General features: G+C 38.7%; 1 protein-coding gene across 1 annotated transcript in view; it reads left to right on the top strand.

Moving 5' to 3' along the window:
- The window catches only part of LOC110003016 (alpha-2-macroglobulin-like protein 1), a 35,002-nt gene extending 20,227 nt beyond the window's left edge, over nt 1–14,775 (top strand). The window contains exons 19-38 of the mRNA XM_065960677.1: nt 731–956; nt 2,167–2,293; nt 2,411–2,532; nt 3,394–3,445; nt 3,700–3,783; nt 4,617–4,793; nt 4,917–4,995; nt 5,740–5,896; nt 7,037–7,111; nt 7,303–7,462; nt 8,714–8,919; nt 10,387–10,599; nt 11,018–11,142; nt 12,015–12,105; nt 12,990–13,058; nt 13,143–13,248; nt 13,400–13,441; nt 13,842–13,883; nt 14,294–14,335; nt 14,603–14,775. Of these exons, the coding sequence (XP_065816749.1) occupies nt 731–956; nt 2,167–2,293; nt 2,411–2,532; nt 3,394–3,445; nt 3,700–3,783; nt 4,617–4,793; nt 4,917–4,995; nt 5,740–5,896; nt 7,037–7,111; nt 7,303–7,462; nt 8,714–8,919; nt 10,387–10,599; nt 11,018–11,142; nt 12,015–12,105; nt 12,990–13,058; nt 13,143–13,248; nt 13,400–13,441; nt 13,842–13,883; nt 14,294–14,335; nt 14,603–14,613 (2,206 nt within the window). The 3' untranslated portion in view covers nt 14,614–14,775. The remainder of the gene's footprint in view (nt 1–730; nt 957–2,166; nt 2,294–2,410; nt 2,533–3,393; nt 3,446–3,699; nt 3,784–4,616; nt 4,794–4,916; nt 4,996–5,739; nt 5,897–7,036; nt 7,112–7,302; nt 7,463–8,713; nt 8,920–10,386; nt 10,600–11,017; nt 11,143–12,014; nt 12,106–12,989; nt 13,059–13,142; nt 13,249–13,399; nt 13,442–13,841; nt 13,884–14,293; nt 14,336–14,602) is intronic.
- The last annotated feature ends 6,657 nt before the right edge of the window (nt 14,776–21,432 follow it).

The following is a 21,432-nucleotide window of genomic DNA, read 5'->3' as shown; positions in this document are numbered from 1 at the left end:
AGTGCTTATTAGCTAACATTAGCTAGTTAATGTTAGCTAACGATAGTATCAGGACCCCTGTCCCCTCTCACTATCAGTGATTTGGGGCAGTACTGTTAGTTAAAAGGCAGTAATATTTGGATCAAGTTAACACAATATTTTATGGCAGGATTAGAGGAAGTCTGTTCTTTTTTTCCCTGACAGCGGAGCGTCTAACATCATTAATCCACAATATGTACCTCTGGGTTTTCTTACTCAGATTACATTTTGTAGAAGTCCAACCTGGTCTTGTTTTTTCATTGGTTACTGCATCACTTTCAACACTAGTAAATGTCTTTAGTTTAAAAAATAAAACTGGTCAAAACGTGTAGGTAGCAACTGAAGCCTTCTTGCCTGCCAGTGTGGGACGTCATTAGAGCTTTGAAAACCCAATGTAAATATATTGTGGAGCAAAGACTTCTTTCATAGTATCTTATGGCAGCAAATACTGACAACGAAAAGCATTCAGCTAAACAAATTATGGGGGGTTAATATGACATGAGTTTAAGACAGATGAACAAGTGGAGTGGAGAATATCAGGTGAGTCCATTATATCTGGGGAGAGGTGTATGGTTGAGAAAGGAGGAAGAACGTGGGCCTCTGTTTGAGAGGATGAGATACACAAGACCTTTGGAAGCTGAATGTGACTGTGGATGAGAAAAAGGGAGACGGACTGTTACAACACTGTTTTTGTGTTCCTGCCGATAAACAGAGAGACTGGTACCAAGAATGTGCCCCTCACTGTTCCTGACACCATCACCACCTGGGAGACGGAGGCTTTCTGTTTGTCCTCTCAGGGTTTTGGTTTAGCTCCTCGTAAAGAGCTCACCGTCTTCCAGCCTTTCTTCCTGGAGCTCAGCCTGCCTTACTCCATCATCCGAGGCGAGAACTTTGAGCTGAAGGCGACCGTCTTCAACTACCTGTCCAGCTGCATCATGGTAATGAATGTTTTTATGATCTAATAGCTAATGTCAGCAAATAACTGCTCAAAGCTGAAACTAATACGAATGAAGTAATTGTCTTTATTTTATGTGACTTACGGTTGCAGAACATAACTTGATTGGTTGAAATGTAAGCTTAACTAAAAAACAGAAATGGTTTTATCAGAATATTTCTGTCTCAGTAGAACACAAGAGCAAGCTCTCCCTTCAACCAAACACAATTAAACCCCGCAAAGGATAAACACAAGTGACTCACGTTCAAACTGTCTTTATATGCCTTTTCTATACTTATATTTTCTATTCTATATTTCGGGCAGTTTGCAAACAGAACTTTTGATGGATCGTTTGAACCCATAAACTAAAATTGTGCATGCTTTAAATGGTGTAAGTGGTGGACGAGTCCGCTTTCTCTTTATTGAGAAAGTTTGCCTTTCTATGATTTCTGTTGTTCGACGGAGCAACATTATCAACAAACGTGCGGAGAGGAACATACTGGAGAACAAAAAAGATGTATTGCAGCTGTTTAATTACGTGCACAGAGATTCTAGCACAGGTCACAGGATATAAACATCACCCCCACACCTTCTCACTAATTCAAGGAGAATTCTCCAGATTATATCCTTCTGTATTCTCACTTCAGCTCACTCAGACTTAAAGTGGAAAAAACACTAGGGGGATGGCAGAAGAAACTCCTGTTAGAGTCTGAGTGAAAAATGTGTCTGTTTGCGTTCACACATACAGCTTCTCCTGGAAATTTCAGGAGTTTTTGAGGAGTTTTCTGCAAATGTGAAAGCCCTACGAGACTTGCTGTACAGTTGAGACTCATATTCTGGATTTTACAGGTATAAAGACAGACCTTATTACAAAAATGAACACTTGATCTGTTTCCATGGAGGAGGCAGAGCTTAAAACTTCTACTGCAGCCAGTCAGCACGGGGAGCTCCATGTTTTGGCTTTACTTTGGAGGAGCTCTTTTGTTGTTTGTCTTTTTTTTTTTCAAATTGAATCACTTTTTTTTGGAAAGCCTGTAAATTTAGTCACAACGTAAGTTCATCCGTTTTTCAACTAATGATGACTGGATATCAAAATATTTCTTAAGATTTACTTATATGTGCTTATTATGCTTTACAAAAAATCTGTTCTTATTTTAATAAATGTGCTCTGTAAATCTCCAATTATCTATTATTTTGTTATCTCTTCTGTACAGGTCACTGTGACCCCAGCCCCCTCATCTGATTTCACACTCTTTCCAAACCCTGAAGATGAGTTCAGAACATGTCTGTGTGGTAATGAGCGCAAAAGCTTCAGATGGACCCTGACCCCTTCAGTCATAGGTTAGAACACAGCCTTCATCCACACTGATGCATACGATTTTAGTGAAGACATCATTGATTTGATTCTTTGGAATTTACAGGATATTTAAAAAATGTGTTTGTTTATCTTGTTTTCAGGAGATGTGATTGTTTCTGCGACTGCTGAGGCTGTGGTGTCCGATATCACATGCAACAATGAGGTAGTGAGTGTGCCAGAGAGAGGTCGTTCTGACACGGTCTCAAGAACTCTTAAAGTAAAGGTTGGTATCTTAAAAGTAAGATGACAAAGTCAAAGGTTGTCCCTTAAGGTTGATTTTGTGTGTGTGTGTGTGTGTGTGTGTGTGTGTGTGTGTGTGTGTGTGTGTGATAGAAGGAGGCAGTGGTGCCGGCAGGATTACATTTCATATTATGCACAAGAACCAATCCGGTGTATGAAACCTTTATCTTCTAGTTCCCCACGTGTACGTTCACAGAGATCACTGAGCGTGCATGAGAGAGTAGACAAACGCACTAACACTACCTACACAACAACAAAACTCTGATTAACCACAAAGTTGCCAGACAACTAACCTTTAAACAAACACAAGCTCAATATTGGGAGCACTGTAGTATAATATACCATTATACGTATTGGAGAGGAACGCAAAGTAAAAGTCAGTATTGAGTTTCATCCATAATAAAGCTGATGTCACCTGGAGAAGCTGAGGTAACACATACCATATGTTTGCTGATGTGTGTAGAAAATATCTGAGTCGTCTGGGCTTGGGAACAAGTCACTGATGTGGATATCTGCCCTCTTAGATTGCTCCTAGACTTCATCATGGACGAGCTGACACACTCAATAAACTGAAATCAACATATTTGACTTCACAGTTCAGACAGAAAAGTTGGCTGTAATAACCCTTGATCATTAATGTTTACTATAGTTACGTTACACCAATCATATGACTTCAAAAATATTTGCGTCATGACGTTGGTGAGTGGAAGCTGCCAAAGACAGCAATTCAAGAACAGACAAGAGGAACATTTTTTAAAAAAGGATTAATCATGGGATGTCACAGGATGAAAAATGATACCTGCAAATCACACAAACGATAAGGTGCTGTTTCCTTCCCCATCAGGCTGAGGGAATCGAGAAGATAAAGTCGTCCAACTTGCTGCTGTGTCCAAACGGTAACTTTGCTGTGTTTTTCTACTCGCGTGTAGTTTAATGGTCCCAAAAAAATGTAGTGTCTCATATTCTAAATTCATCACTGAGATACCTACTGTAGTTGTTGCTCCCTGAACACCAAATTGTGTCACATTGATCTCCTTTTCACTCTGTTTTATTTTTTCATTCTTGATCCACTGACCATTCACATACATGTTAATGACACTTTAATTTGAGTTTCTCTTCATAAGACGCTCGTTTCTCTGTCTGTTTACAGATGAGACTTTGACGGAGGAAGTAGAGATACAGCTCCCCGAGGATGAGATTGATGGATCTGGACGTTCTCTTGTATCAGTCCTGGGTAAACTAATACAATCATACACATTGACTGGAAAGACTTTCCTCCTTTATCAAGGGAAAACATTAATGTCAGGATATCCAGAAAACATTCAAAAACTGATTAATTATCACAGGAAAACAGAGTAAAATAACTGAATACACAATACCAGTTTGTGGGCTGGACATATTTGTATTTCATTCATATATTTCAATGAAAAGTTTAATGATTTGTTCCAGTTATTCTTACTCGGTATGTTAATTAACTTTATGCACCACAAGGCACAGCTCTTTACATTTTAATAATACATATCTAGGCATATAATTATTTAATTTATCAACAAAGCAAAAAAAATATATTTACAAAAAGCAAAGCAAAACTGCTTCTCTTGACATAAAACATGGTAGCCTAAACAAAATTGAGAGTATTATTGCCATAGAAGCAGAATCTAGAATGTATGTCATTCTTCATGCAGCATTGGCCACAGGAACAAATAATTCTCTTGATCGTGCTTAAAACTAATTCCATTTGTTCTCAAACATCTGCTGTTGAGCCTACAAGTTGTTATTTCTAAAGGAAGGTTTTATAACAGCCGTCTTATCCATATTTTTATGTTTCTCAGAATAAATTCTGAAAAGAAGCTGAGGGTCATGGATGATTGATTTTGAAGTGATCTTTTCTTTGTAACTTTGACCTCTTCCCAAAACATTTAAATATGCTAAAAGCAAATAAATAATGTTCCATTGAGTCTCCTATAAGATACCGCCATAGAATAGGCAGAATACAAATTTTCCATCTTGAGATTAAAGGTCAGTTTGGTTGCATGTGCACTCATAGTGAGTCTGTTTTGCTGTCAGGTGACATCATGGGCAGAGCCCTGAAGAACCTGGACGGTCTGCTGCGGATGCCATATGGTTGCGCTGAGCAGAACATGGCGGTTCTGGCCCCCAACATCTACATCCTCCAATACCTGGAAGACACAAAACAGTTGACCCCAGACATCGAGGCAAAGGGTACCAACTTTCTGACCAGCGGTGAGTCTCTGTTAGTTCAACGTTTCTGCTAAAACAGAACATTTATACGTTTAGATATGCCAACAGAAGAAGTGTTGCTCATACTGTTACTTCCCTATTGATCATTATTCTAATGTTATACAGGTTACCAGAGACAGCTGAACTACAAAAATAACGACGGCGCTTTCAGCACATTTGGATCAGGAGGATCAGGAAACACCTGGTGAGAATATTACTGATCCACACGCAAAATGTAATCCTTATTGTAGGTTTCCACTAAATGAAGCCTTAGTTTGTCGCTCTAAACATTCCCTTGTTCATATTTCACTCCAAATATTGGCAGAGAAGATTTGACAAGTATTTCATGGGCAGAACCCACATACTCAGCTTTGCTGCTTATCCCACAAATGCATGTTCCTTACAAATGTAGCACCATTTAAAAGGGAAATAAACTGGCGTTCCAACGGTATACGATTTATTGCCAAGAAGCGTTGTTTCAACAAAGAAATAACCTACCAAACACAAATTTCCTTACTTTTTATGCAATGTTGTCACTTTCAATGAGTCTCTACCATTGCAAAATGAAAACAAAGACCATTGAAGTCTGCTCACTGTACCCTGTTTAGCCAGGTAGCAGTGATAACAGTTATAAAAAATCTTCTTGAAAATCCTGATAGCGTCGTCTGGCTGCTCTAACCTCTCTAACATGCACACTGTTAATTATTTGCACCGTGAACCAGCCATTGCATCCTATTATAACTCAAAAGCTCTTAACAGTAATATTACTTTTGTGTTATGTGAATGTTTGTATTATTAAGTACTTCTTATTAATGTAAGAACTAGCCTAGAGACTTACCTTATAATTAAGTGTTATATTTGATATATTAGTGCCCTTTGTGAAAAATGAAAACTCGGATCGAGTGCTTCCAGTTGTTTCAAATATCTAACTTTTTTTTTTACTCTGCAGGCTGACCGCCTTCACGATGAGATCTTTTGTCAAGGCTCAGAATTTCATCTTTATCGATCCGAAAGTTATCAACGATGCTATGATCTGGCTAACAAACAGTCAAAAGGGCAGTGGCAATTTTAAATTGATGGGAAAATTCTTCAACAACCACATAAAGGTAATCAGAAACAAGTGACAAAAGAAGGATAAACTGGGCTCTGATTACGAGAGTTTTAAAATTCCTACCATTTTGTTATGAACTGCACATGTGACAAAACTCATGAGATATTCTCCCGTCTTTAGACAAGATTTTAAAATCTATTCTTCATTGAATTATGTGTGCTAAGAGAGTCAAAAATAGCCCTTTTTTTACCAGATTCTTGGCTTAAGAATCCTGAATTTCTAACACGGTTGCCATGGCGATGGTTTTGACAAGTAGGATAACTTGGAGGGTTGAGGATTAGAAGATGATTTTACCACCTGTTTGGTGTCAGCAGTGTGTTCTCTGTGACTGCTTTGGTTTTCCATGAGTGGAGATCATTTCACAAAAAGACGTCACTGTTATTTGACACTAGCTGTAGATCAAGGCTGTAGGCTTTAGTCATAACCTTATCATAATATTTTGTCATATATGACAAACATTTTAGTTTCTGTTTGTGGATTGATGTCAGTTTACCAATGTTATTTCAGCCCTTAGTCTGTCCAGAGCCGATTAGACATGAGAGGAAAGACTGGAACCAAATTATGACACAATTTAAAATAGAAACTAGCTTAGAGTTTAGTGTGGACTTTACAATTCTACAATTCACTTAGCAGACTCTTTTATTCAAAGTGACGTACATCAGAGAGTAAGTACAAAACAAGCAAGGATCTAGAGAAAAAGGGAACAATGTCAGTAAGTGAAAATGATCAGCTTTGAGTCCGATTGGACACACAGGTGCTGACAGGCAATACGCAGAGTAAAAGCACAACATTGACAGCAGTTCTTGAGAGCTCTAATCAGTATAGAAACCATCTTATAAGTCGTCAGTATCAAACAAAAACCATTGTCATTACCATCATCATCATCAATAATATGGAGACCATCATCATTAAGTTAGTAGGTATTCATGAAAGAGCTGGGTCTTTAGCTTTTTCTTAAAGGTGCAGAGGGACTTTACACCACAACTCATAATTTATGTTACTCTTGATGAGCCCTAAAAGAAACCTGCCAACCTTGACCAACCACTGGAAATCTGCTGACTGAAAATAATTTTATGAATTGATCCTCTGGAAGTTGTAGTGATGATAATGTCTGTATGATGCTTCCTCTCTGCAGGGCGGTGTGTCTGATGAAGTGATAATCACTGCTTACATCACGGCTGCCTTCTTGGAGATGAACCCGACTGTGACTGTGAGTACCCTCCTCTCAGTGAGTTTGTGTGGTTTCACTGTAAACCGTTTGATTATGTTATTAAATGATTCATCCGGTTATCCCATCCACTGTTTGTAAAGATGGACGATGTTGTTGTGAAAATGATCTAAAATCAGTCCTATGATTTACTTCTTTTATTAATTATATTGTTTTCTCTCAATCTGTTACAGGAAACTGTCACTAAGAGCCTCTCGTGCCTGAAAAAGACGATCGATAACGTCGCAAACACCTACGCTACAGCTCTGCAGGCGTATGTCTTCACTCTGGCGGGAGACATGGAAACCAGTAACAAACTTTTGAGTCACCTTGACAGTGTAGCGATAAAAGAAGGTGTGTCACCCTGAAATAAGTTATTCTAACCAATCAAAATTTCCATATGGATTCCCTTTGTGAGCTGGTTTCAGCCGTTACTTCCTGCACTATCCTACGCCCGGGGCAGAGCGTCTTGGAGCCTAGTGCAGAGCCTGATGCCACTGTCATTTTCTTGCCCAGCGCTCATGTTGTCTGAATAGCAAATGAGCTTGCACCTGTGTTAGCTCCCAGGCTTGTGTTAGTCTTAAAATCATGTGTGGTCAGGCGCACATGTGACCCGTTCTTATCTTGAGGATTTAGAAAACTGCCGCATCTGAGAACAAATAAAACCTGGTCTAAAGTTTAGTCTGTGGTGCAGTAAGTCCCTGGTATTTAGAGGATGCTTGATGAAGATGGACATCAGTGAGTTCAAAACAGACTTCCACTCTGCCCATAAGACAAACATGGAAGCACAGAAACGCTCCCAATGCTCAGTTAAATATATTCTTTTGCATTTACTGATACATTTAAGTTTTTAAGGGAACAGAGGGCTGAAAGAAGCGCTTGCCCTAATGCATGTTCCGTCTCAGAGAGTTGGATTTATAAAAAAATCTTGTGCATACCTGTGAATGCTACAACAATCAAGCCCATAGATATGAAAACAGACTGTCCATTGTCCATTATGCACACTTAGACAATGTAGCCAAAAATTCCACATTTTAAATGATTGAATAGATCTTTATTGTCATTGCAATCAAAACAAAAGGCAATTTAGCTGCACATGTAAAACACAGAAATATTAATTAAACAACATAAAACACACACAGTCAACATTAAAAGCATAACATAAGAGCAATAGTTAAAGGCATGTTGTCGAATAAACAATATAAAAAATAGATAGTTCAAAAGTAGCCATGTCAATAAACATTAAAACATTAAAGCTGCCGAAACATGAAGAGTGCTAGACCACTGGACAACGAGCTGCTCTACCATCTACCTTGCTACCAAGTTCAGACGTTATTTGAATTGTTTTATATGTCTTTTTGATGTTTTAAACACTGGCTGAAACATAAATATTGTGTATAAATTCTGCATTCGCTGCTGTAACGATTTCTTTTAATAATTTGATCAGAGAAGGCCACTCTGCAAGTCCCTGGTGGGTTTTTAATGCAATCCTCCCCCTCATGCTCATGGGATCATATTATTTTTCTATGTCTAAAAACTACAAAAATGAAATCCTGCTTTGTTTCTGAATGTCCCTCACCTTTGTGTGTTTGTGTCTGTGTGCAGGAGGTTTCACCCACTGGGCTCAGACAGCGACAAACAGATATTTGTCTGTATCTGTGGAGATGACCTCCTACGTGCTGCTCGCCCTACTGTCGCCATACTCGCTTCCTGCTGCCCCTCCTTCCCCCGAAGCACTGGGCTACGCCAGCGGCATCGTCAGATGGCTGACCAGGCAGCAAAAGTATTATGGAGGCTTCTCCTCCACGCAGGTAACCCTCAAATAGTTTAGAGCTGGGAAATCTTATTTGCCCAGGTAGACGTTCTTTGGACAGGCCACCCAGTTTCTGAACACACACCAAATTATGCTCTCCAATTTTTGCATTTTGTATTTGAACCTTTTGTCTAATTGGCTGAGTAAAGGAATACTTTTCACAACCAAATAATTAGATGTATAAGTGGATGGTCTCTACGGGGTAGGGTCTGCTCACATGCTCTGAGGCTAGTCACAGCTGTAGGTGAGTCTGAAACTGCTGAAACTGAAGATCGGTATTAGGGCTGGGAAATATATTGAGTTTTTAAGATATATGGATATATTTTCAAACAAGATATAGGGTAAGACAACATCGTTAATATGGATATAGTTTATGTTGCATTAAAATAACGTTACAGAGGTGTCAGGTCACCTTTTTCTCATCTCACTGATGATGACTGACTGTCTGTCCCTCCTGTCTCTCTCTTTTATTGTATTTAAGGAACATTTTTATTTTATAATATTACTATTTAAATTCACAAACAGGCAGTTTATTTTCCATGTGTTTTCACTGTTAATAAAATACATATCGATATATATCGAGCATCCCCATTCAGCTAAACAATATCAAGATATGAGTTTTGGTCCATATCACCCAGCCCTAATCGGTATATAAAACTTGCTATGTCTGTAAAACCTGGCCAACAGTAAAAGATATTTAAAACCTAAGAGATGTTTCAAATGTGAGAGAGCCCCCACATGATGACTGATGGTAATAGATTAAACGATGTGACCAAACCACCAGAGTGCATGCTAGGCTGTCCTCTGGGTTACCCACACAAAACAGGAGATCGTAAATATGGAACATGTCCAAATCGATGGGGCCCCCATGTCCTTTTGAGCAGATCAGATTAGCCTTAACATGCCTCACACCACAGGAACATCTGACCAGATAATCTTAAGAACAATTGAAAGATAAAGACATTGCCTAGGATCGTTTGAAGGGGGAATCGGGCCCAAAATCAGTTCTTCTTGTAGTATGTTCTCCGCTTTATAAAACAAGATGTCTTCACCTGTTTTAAGTCCTCAATGAGGATTTTTTAAATCTCATTTTTAAACTGACTGAAATGACTGTAACACTGATGCCTCTAAACAACCCCACAAAAGCAAACAAGACCAAATTGAGGCGGTTGATTATTTCTATATATTAATCTGTGCTGGTGCAGGGCAGCTGTCACACATACTAATTCACTTCAATTTGTCAAAGTAGCTTTCTTTTTTCTACTTTTTTTGTGACATGTTTAACCGTCTAACAAAAGCAGGAGGAGATGTTTTGTCAATACTTCTTACACACGTGCAGGACATAATCAACAGTGATATGATGAGCAGCTTTGTCTGCAGGAGACATTATTATTATTAACACTAAACTAAAGTTCCTCTCAGGAGTTTCAAAGTAATAATTATTTGTAATTTATGTCTTTCACAGGACACAGTGGTGGCCCTTCAGGCTCTCGCTCTCTACTCCACCCTGGTGTTCAATCCTGAAGGTTCGAGCACAGTGATTGTCAAGTTTTCTGATGAGGAGATTGATTTTGAAGTGGACCAGGACAACAAGCTGGTCTACCAGGAGCAGCTGGTGATGGACCAGACAGGAAAGTACACAGTGGAGGTGGAGGGCAATGCATGTGTCTCAGTGCAGGTCAGTCATAACTGAAGCTCCTCCTGTTTCTCTTTTTTCCCCCTACACTTTCACATTTGTTCATATTTAATTGAATGAAATGACAAAGACAAAAAAGGAACAGGAACATTGGTTGGTGAGGGCCTCATGTAGAAACAGAGAAGGGGATGTTAATCACACAGGTGAATGGTTACGTCCCATAGAGCTTATAGTGTTTTGATCTTCAATATTGACAGGAAATAAAGAGATGCTGATTTTTGTATGGTTGAGGAACTATAGTGGTAAGAAGTCAGTTTAACATAATAACACATGTCACAATACTGGAGCATTGAAAGCATTATGAAAACATTTGACACTGCCATATTTACAATTTACTTAAAAATAGCTGTTTGTTTGATTTTTATGAAAATAATTAACTTCCTTGTGGGACTTTTCCTAGATTTCTTATCACTACAACGTCCCGCCTACTCCCATAGCAACAACACTTGACGTGGAGGTCAGTACGAAGGCTGAGTGCAGCAGCTCATCTACCAGACCTACGATGACTCTGACTTTGAAGATTGTGTAAGTAGTCATTGACAGCTTGTTGCAGATATTGCAGCAGTGACAGAACACTACTGTCATTCTGAACAAATATTTGTATCCCAGGTTTACCTTTAACTTATGCTGACATTGCACACAAAATCTTTCAACTGATTTCACATCGGCAGATTTATTTTTAAAGAAATTGCGGTAAAAGTTGAAATGTTCTGAAGGCTTTTTTTTTCCCAATGACATCACAGGAGCAAGGGATAAATGTGAGGAGTAATGACAAACTTCATGTATTAACTGTGTACGTCCTAATCTCTGATCACTGGAAATTCTGCAAGTAACAGTTACCACCAAGTCTCAACAGATTATCATATTTTCACTCTAACTGCCCTGGCTGTTTGTGAATTTAGCAATGAGGGTGATTTGCATACAAAGGGACCAGTTTTCCCCCAAACGACTGCATTAAGGCTGATTTTAAAATGTGCAAAAGCACTGACGCACAAAAATACAATTTGCTCTGCAACACAGTTAACCCATTGCACATGCATTGTCATTTAAACTGTGTTGTTTTGTCTAATTTGCACAGGTAAAGGCACAAAAGCTGGACATTTATTTTGTGAATCAGAACCATAGATTTGCAGAACTTTATGTCATGCAAGTTAAATGTCTTTAGATGTGAGAGGGTGTCTGGATTGTAACGTCCATGTAGGGAATAGTACGCCAGTGTACAGAAGCTGCTGATGGATGTACAATAGGAAATGATCACAACTGAATAGTAGCTTCTCAGCTCAAACATATCTTAACTATAAGAACCCTCTCCAAGAACCTCAGATTGTATGTGTGCCTGCAAACAAAAAGGCTTCGGTCACACTGAGTAAAATCTACTTTTTCTTGTTGTGTTACAGATATACGGGAAAACGAGAAACTACAAACATGGTGATCGTGGATATCAAAATGCTCTCTGGATTTGTCCCAGACGAAAAGTCTTTGAAGGAGGTGAGATAATACCTTAAAGGAAACATATTAATCTCCATTTCAACCAGTTTAAATGAGTCTCAGAAGTCCCCAAAACATGTAATTTTCTTACCGAAAATCCACTGTGATTTAGCATGCCAAACTCCTACATTTCAGCCCTGCCCAGAACAGGCTGTTTCTGTGTCTGTAGCTTTAAATGCAAATGAGCTGTGTCAGACCACGCCCCTCTCTGTTGGTGCTCTCACTGTTTGTCTATGGACACAGACATAGAATCTGTTTTCTGCCAGGAATTTCGAAGATGCCAATTCCTTCTGGAAGAAATCTCATAAACAGCTGAGGAAACGGCCGTATGTGTTGAAGTAAATGTCTGTAGAGGACCTTGGTGGGAGTGACCTGCGGTGCTGTGCATTCTGGGAGTTGGTGTCTTTCATCCACATGAGCCAAAAAGACACTTTCTGTCTTTTCTCGGTCAAGAAGGCACCAACTTCAAAATGTATTTCACATTTCTGCTACATATAGAAATGTCAACACAGATTCATGTTTCAACGGGCAAAGTATCCCTTTAAGATGACCATGACACTACAGCAATACAGAATAAACATCTAACATTAAGATCATCTTCATCTTAAAAATGCTTTGTTGTTCGAACTACATGCGTTTTGTTCCCGCTGAGCAGTCTGAATCTGCTCTCTGCTAGGATCAGAATCATGAATGATTTTTAAAAAAATCAAAGTTCAACGTCCTACTCAACAGTTTTGAATGACACACGCTCCAAGATAACTAAAATGGTATTACCTGATCTAATCTAATTTTGTAATCTTGTTTTCTTTTCTTGTCTTTCTAGTCTTTCTTTTCTTTGATCCTATCCAGTCATACTGCTTTTTATTGATGTTTTTCACTTACAGCTTAAAGGTGAAGCACAAGTGGAGCGTATTGAACACGAGGATGACCAAGTTGTGGTGTACATAAAAGAGGTGAGAGACATCGCAGTGACCGAGAAAAATTAATGCTCGGCAGATTTTGTTTTCTGATTGCCTCGTCTGTTTTACTTCCAACAGTTATCAAAGGACATCCCCATCCAATATGACCTGGAGCTCATACAGGAGCTTCCAGTGTCGGACCTGAAGCCAGCTGTGGTCAAAATCTATGACTACTACCAGCAAAGTAAACCAGATACTTTCTCTGCACTAGACATCATTTACAGAGACCACTACTCACTTTAACAAACCCTGCTCCCTTTAGAGATGTACACCACCTGAAAAGTGAAAATACTTTTCAGACAAAACACAGATTTTACCCTTTTTTTCTCTCTCAGGTGATCAAGATGAGGCCAATTACAACTACCCTTGTGTTGCAGGTAACTATCTTTAATACCATTGGGCCTCATTCACCAATATCTTCTTCTGATTTTTCTTAAATCTGCTCTTAAGAAAGTTCAGAAGAAAAAGCTACGTCAGATTCATGACGTGTTTTTAAAAAAGTAGAATTGTTCTCTCCGGTGATCTTAAATTGATGAATGCAAACAAAATCAATCAAACAAAAGAAAGAAACCAGTCTGTGGTCAACATCTATGACTACTACCAGCAAAGTAAACCAGATACTTTCTCTGCACTAGACATCATTTACAGAGACCACTACTCACTTTAACAAACCCTGCTCCCTTTAGAGATGTACGTCACCTGAAAAGTGAAAATACTTTTCAGACAAAACACAAATTTTACCCTTTTTTTAAATCTCTCCTTTTTTTTCTCTCACAGGTGCTCAAGATGAGGCCAATTACAAGTACCCTTTTGTTGAAGGTAACTATCTTTAATACCATTGGGCCTCATTCACCAATATCTTCTTCAGATTTTTCTTAAATCTGCTCTTAAGAAAGTTTAGAAGAAAAAGCTACGTCAGATTCATGACGTGTTTCATGACAGATTCATGACATTAGAATTGTTCTCTCCGGTGATCTTAAATTGATGAATGCAAACAAAATCAATCAAACAAAAGAAAGAAACCAGTCTGTGGTCAACATCTATGACTACTACCAGCAAAGTAAACCAGATACTTTCTCTGCACTAGACATCATTTACAGAGACCACTACTCACTTTAACAAACCCTGCTCCCTTTAGAGATGTACACCACCTGAAAAGTGAAAATACTTTTCAGACAAAACACAAATTTTACCCTTCTTTTAAATCTCTCCTTTTTTTTCTCTCACAGGTGCTCAAGATGAGGCCAATTACAAGTACCCTTGTGTTGAAGGTAACTATCTTTAATACCATTGGGCCTCATTCACCAATATCTTCTTCAGATTTTTCTTAAATCTGCTCTTTAGAAAGTTTAGAAGAAAAAGATACGTCAGATTCATGACGTGTTTCATGACAGATTCATGACATTAGAATTGTTCTCTCCGGTGATCTTAAATTGATGAATGCAAACAAAATCAATCAAACAAAAGAAAGAAACCAGTCTGTGCCTTTGCTGTTAATAATTATGTTTATTTTCTATTGTTTTTTGTTTTTTTTGCAGGAAAGGTTTGAAGTCTGGTCGACCCTCAGCTCCTCACTGATTTCAGTTTGATCCAAAAAAAAAAGAAATGCATTTTTTCAAAGTAACTAAACAGTCAACATCTGTGTAACCAGTGTACGTGTGAAACATGGAACTCGTGCCACATTCAATAAAACGCATTCAACTTCAAACAACTCTGGTGTCCATTGACCTCTGAATGTTTTGCCTGCTGTTTCAACAGATCAGTTACTGTACGTGTGGAAAGTGGAGACATGCTCAGAAAAGTGTCTTTGTGGCGTTAATTGGAGTGAAATAAAGTTTATAAAAGAACATACCTAGATCATCTGATTAGAAGATTATAGGAAACACTACTTTATGAGAACTAATACAACAAATATGATGAGTCATCATAACCTATCTCAAAATAGTAGTTTCAAAGAGGATTAAATAGTTCATGACTTTCAATAGGGAGAATGGTTTCCCTCCCATGTCCACAGAGTGCCACCCCATACCTGGTTACCTGTTACTATGGAACATAGCAGCGGGCCGAGGTCATCTCTGTACGGCCTTCTGTGTTCTGTCAAGATGTGCTGCTTTGTCCAAAAATGCCAAACGACAGGTAGTCTTATCCCCTATGAAATAATGCTACCAGAACAAAATAACTATGTTAATTCACGACTCACTCCATATGCATTATCTGAGTAGGGAGCTAGCATTGTGTGACAGGTCAGTTGCACTAAATTGAAAAACAATACTGATGTAATGGTAATCGGGCTGGACAGTGATTGTATCAACGGAAGAACCAACGTCCTGGTGCTACCCCCGCTGTCCACCACTCAACTCTAAGATGTTTGTTTTATCTCCAGGTTGCTCTGCCACCGCTCAAAAGTCACTCATTCAGTGAGGTAAAAAAACCCTTTTTGTAGCAATGCAGGATTAATGCAAGGGATAAAGGTCGTGTTAAGTTTATTGATTGATCCAAATCTAACCATTTGAAGAGTCAAAAGATGACTGATCAGTGAGTCAGGTATTTAAAGTCCAGATTTGGTTAATCATGCATCCAAGCTCAATGCAAATTAAGATAATTTGTATTTTTGTTCATTCTTTAGGCTCAAATTTCCATGTCCAGGTGAATATGGAAAATGCAGCACTTTCATTCAAAATATTTCCAAAGCGACGTACATCAGAGAGTAAGCACAACACAAGCAAGGATCTAGAAAGAGGGAACAATGAGGGAACAATGTCAGTAAGAGCAAACAATCAGCTTTGAGTCTGATTGGACACACAGGTGCTGACAGGCAAAGCACAACATTGAGTTCTTAAGAGCTCTAATCAGTATAGAAACCATCTTAAAAGTTGCCGTTATCTGGCCTGGAATACCTGGCCTCAAGTGAAGCCAAAAGATTTAGTGCTCCCTCCACTGACTGGCTGCAGTGCAGGCCATAAGCTTCCTCTATGTTAACAGAGATGACATGGTTCAAAGTATAAACTGCATGTCAGGTGATTTTTTTTTAACCCGTTTTAAGTTCAAGATATATGTATTATGGTGTTAAATGTCATAATTCCGTCTGTGCTGCACACTCGCCCTCTCTAGTCCATTCTCATGTATTTACTGCAAACTCTGCTCGGCATTGTTCCACTCCACAATACACGCAATCTATTTTCAATGGAGCCCACCTCAAGCATGTGTCCAACTGAACAGAGCAGACAGGAAGTCAAAGTAGACAAAGAAGACAAGAGAACAGATAAAGCATGATGTCAATTCCAAATTAAAATAAAATGTACAGGCTCCTGATTGCATATCCCATCACTTTATCAACATTACATCAAAACAGGCACCCATTGAACAGCAATTCAATCTAGCAGCAATTGTATCTATTTTTTTTTTTTTTTTTTTGTCTTTGTTTGTTTGTTCTTGCTTTAGTTGTCATGTCTATATATTCTTGTTTCATTTTGTTCTCCTTTTCAAAAAAAAGAAGAAAGAAAAAAAAGAACAAAAAGATCAGCAATTCAACCTCTGAAAGACAAAGTCACATTACTCTTTATTTCAGTGTGATCTTGTAGTTCTGCTGTCATTTTGTGATCCCTCAAGTACAGCTGCATGGCTGTTCACCGCTGTGCTTACAGATCCACGTCATAAAAATCATTCAAACCTGCAGAGGTATAGTGAGCCATATTCCTTAAGGGTATTTTAATTAAAACAATATCAAAAGATTTCTACAGAAATTCAGCCAAATGTTACACCTTCACTTACTTTTTGTTTGTGACTCTGCTGTGGAAAACAAACTATATGTGCTTTCTCTCCTCTGCGTCATCCAAAACCACCTTTTTTTTCCCCTTTTTCTCCCATTTGTTGCTGTTTTTCATGGCTAGAAACATCCCTTCGATCATTTGTTTGCATTTCCCTCCATGAGGAGCTTTGTACTGTCCTTTTAAGGTTGTATGTGGGTGTGTTGAGGGCAGAATATGGAGCTGAACCATGTGTGTACATTTCAGCAGGGATTGGGATCTATAGGGAACATTGCTTTGAGATGTGTGTAGACATGGGCTGCACATGGACTGTGAGCACACTCACATCACACACTTTTTAATGGACAATTTCCTAACTTTATTTATGTTTTTATGTCACTCCTGAAATGTGATTTTCAAATGCAGATTATGCTGTTTTTATGCTTGTCTTTTGAGTGTGATGGAAAAAAAAAAAAAAAAAAGCCAAAGCCAACACAAAGGGATTTATTACAATATGACACACTAAATGATAAAGATCAAATGAGAAACAAAAGACAATCCCTGACAAGCAAGGCCCAGCAGTCCCAACTCAAAATGACTCCTCAAAATGCTTCTCTTTCTGCAGCCAGCACTGGCCTTTTAAGCTCTGAGGCCAGGTGCGCCTTGTTGTGCAATTAGTGGCTTCACCTGGGCTGGAGAACAGAAAGGGAGAAGGGACAAACAGTACAGGGACACATACAGCTGTAACACCCCCACCCTTAAAACAATTAATAAATAATTTGTTATAAAAACACCATCGATTTTAAACTAATATGGCAAGTCACTATAAAACATAATATTTATTCATGGTGCTAAAGTGCATTGTGCAAACAAATTTACACATTAACTTTACAAAATGGGTGTTACCTACCGAGGCTATATATCTAAATTGCAAACACTACATTCACAGAACAATAATATGGGTCAATAATGGAACATATATCCAACACAAACAAAAGGGCCATCAAAGATGCTTCAACAGAGTTTAAATTTGAGCATCAACTACAATGGTAGCCAATCAGTGGGTGCCACTCCCACAATCAAAAATGGCGACCACCATGAGGTGAAAACAAAGGACAGTACTGCACTAACCTACATTTAACATTGTAACACAGGTGCCCAACATACAAAAGTGAAGTGCAACAGTCACAGGATCAACACAATTAGACCCACAACAATAATTGCTGCCATTCAAAACAGCCACAGAAAGATTCACATAAAGTGAACTGCCACTACCACAACACAAGATGGACACCATGTGGTCCACAACCACGTGCACACACAAGGTACTCTGGTAAAATGTAGGCAAGGAGTCACACAAACAATTCAACAATCCAGGAGGCCACACCCACCACTCTAAGATCCACTGATCTGTGGAGTGACATCTTCCTATTAAGGAGGAGCTGTTTTTGTCGCAGTTTTGTAAACGAGCAGCAGAGTTTTAAATTTGATGCGAGCAGTAACTGGGAGCCAGTGTAAGGAGATGAACAGCGGAGTGACATGTGCTCTTTCAGTGTGGGATGATGACAGTGTACTTGCTTTACAAGGCTGCTTTGAATGTACCGACTGGGAAGTGTTTGAATGCACAGATATAAATGAACATACCGATGTAGTAACATCTTACATTAATTTCTGTATAGATAATGTGATCCCTACCAAACAAACAAAAACATATGCAAACACTAAACCCCTGAGATAAAAAAGCTTTTAATTGAAAAAGAACAAGCTTTTAGAATAATACAAAGAGACATACAAATGAAAATTAATGAAGCAAAAAGGGACTACAAAGCTAAATTTGAGCAACTACTTACAGACAATAAAGGAAGGGAGGCTTGGCGTGGAATTAAAACAATGATTGGCTTGAACTCCCAACAGAATAATGCTTCATATACAACTTCTTCGCACGATATGAGACTGATAGTCAATCCCCACTGGAGCCTGAGGCAGACTGGAGAAAATATGGCACTTCTATTCAAATAACAACTGAGGAAGTGCAGTTTGCCTTTTCCAAGATTAATGTGAGGAAATCAATCGGCCCAGATGGGTTAGACCAGGGATGTCAAAGTTCTTTTGGGTCGGGGGCCGGATTTGTTCAAATGAGACCTCAAGTGGGCCGGACTAATTTTGCAGACATCACTATAACTCAACTCATGGATATATAGGCTAATATATGATTAGAAAAAAAGACAAAAAAAGGTTCTTGTCTAGAAAACTGCATGTTAACACATAAAATGTAAAAGTTCATTAAGCAGAGGGGTTAACTCTGTCATTGCAAACTGCATGTTGGCACATGGAAATATTTAAATGTACCACATTACAGAAGAAAACATCAATAACTATGTTTTGTTTGAGATTATTATATTATGTTTTAATATTGCTGTTCAAGGCTATAGAAACTTTGACAGGTTATTCTACCTGCTCTGGGATCATTGCATTACTAGAGAGAGAGAGAGAGAGAGAGAGAGAGAGAGAGAGAGAGATCTGTGTGTGTCAGGCCACAGCACAGTTTGCACTCCTTAAGGTTCATTTCAGATAAAACCTGCTCACATGAATAAGTTGTCACAAACACACAGAGTGCCTTTGATGAGACCGAAGTCATCTTCAGGTATTTTAGTATTAGGCATTATAAAATGATAACATGTTTCCAAACGAACAGACTTGAATTTATCCTTCAGCGTTGTGCTCCGTGTGGAGTGTACGTTTTTCAACTAAGTAAACTCAGTTAAATGACTTCTGATATGAGTCTGGCAGTCCGTTCTCTTACGTGTCCACAATATCGTGATCTAACTCTGTGAGAAAGCCTGACTAGAGTTAACGAGCCTGCTCAGACACGTGGCGAGCTCAGACCGTATAAAGCACGTGGCTTACATGCTGCAGAGCAGAGTGTAGGAGGAGCAGAGCAGCTGCAGGAGCAGCCTGGACATTTAAGTTATATGTTTGTGCGTTAATGCAGAAAAGAGTAAGTTTGTTCATATTTACTTGATCTAGTTTCATATATGTACTTACTAAAGTTATTATCTTCATTCTATTCCAGTTAAATTGCATCAAGATTTTCTTTGATACATTTTTTAAGATTGTCATTGCAAAAGGGACATCATATATTGTATATGCTATGATGCACATTTGTGTTACCTACATATATATATTTTTTCCTTCTTTCCTTTAGAACCACACACACATACATACACACACACACGAAGATACGTAGATTGATCCTCATAACTACACGGAACCACGAATGAGACACGAGACACAAGATATGCCAATCTCCTTTGTTCAAAGTGGCCTCTGTAAATCTACGTGTCTGTCACGGAATAAAACCCTTGAGCTGTGAATCCTCTCTGCTGTCCTGATTCTCTGACCGGAATCATTTTACATATCTGCCGACCCAAACTAAAGAACTTTCCAAAGGTTCAACCTTTATTTCAAACTCTGTCACTGACTTTTTATGCACCATGAATCTCTGCCATCTCCGTGAGCAATTCGAGAAAGCATTTTAGCGCTGCTCCTCGGACCTCTGTATGATCGGGCAGCCTGTGCGTGATATCGTTTTTGGATAAGAATGAAATGTTCAGTAATAGTTATATTTTTACTGTCTGATTAAAGCTGGTGATAAAGGCACAACAGCAGGCTACTGCATTTAGAAGTGATGTCGCGCTGAAACTTTTAGGTGATCAACACAACACGGTCACTGGGTGACCTAAAAATGAACCATCTGTAAATAAAATCAGTTATTATTAATTTTAATTTACTGTTTTTACAATAACCAGAGGTAAAACTAGTCGGGAGATGCATCAGGCTCAACGCCGGTGTCCACAACCTACACTTAGTCTGGATGTGTGGAGACGGTCTGGGCCGTTACGCAGGACAGAGAGGATTGTTTTTTATTTGCACGAGCTGCTCTTTGTGGCTAACTCCATAGGAAGCTTTGTTATGATCAGCCAAAACTTTTGTTTTACATCAGTCAAGACAGGAGAAACAGAAAAGAAGTGTGGACAGAATTGAAGACCGTTATGATGCGTGCGCAGTGCAGCGGTTAAGTCCTGTAGCTTTGATAAAATTCTGGCAACTTGTGGGCAAATAAAACTAAAGAAATATTGCTCCTTCAATCTCTCTTGAAATTGTATTCTGTGTCACCTCTCTCAGGTGTTCAGCCTGTTTTCTGATTAGCGTTATGCAGGAGCAGCTCGGCCACTCGTCTTTTTTAGGATTAGTCCCTGATGAGAACATAATTCAAGTGCCCGGTTTAATAAATTTTCGTATCACGATATCAACCTTTACTTTGACATTTTACATTTTTAATACGATTCGGGGAAAATACGTATTACAAATATGTAATTTATAAAAAATCTCAAAATATTTTTCAATACATTTCCTCCTTCTTCCCAAAACGTCTTGCGGGCCGGATAAAACCTGCTGTCGGGCCGGATACGGCCTGTGGGCCGTATGTCTGACATTCCTTGGTTAGACGGTAATACACTTAAAAAATGCTGTAAGCAGTTAGGTCCTGTGTTCACACAACTTTTTCAAGCTTCCTTAAATTCACAATTAATCCCAAAATCATGGAAAATATCTAAAATTAT

The sequence above is a fragment of the Labrus bergylta genome, chromosome 11 (assembly GCF_963930695.1).
Source record: "Labrus bergylta chromosome 11, fLabBer1.1, whole genome shotgun sequence".
NCBI lineage: Eukaryota > Metazoa > Chordata > Actinopteri > Labriformes > Labridae > Labrus > Labrus bergylta.
The sequence above is the reverse complement of the archived record's forward strand: the minus strand, read 5'-3'. Positions and strand labels throughout refer to the sequence as shown.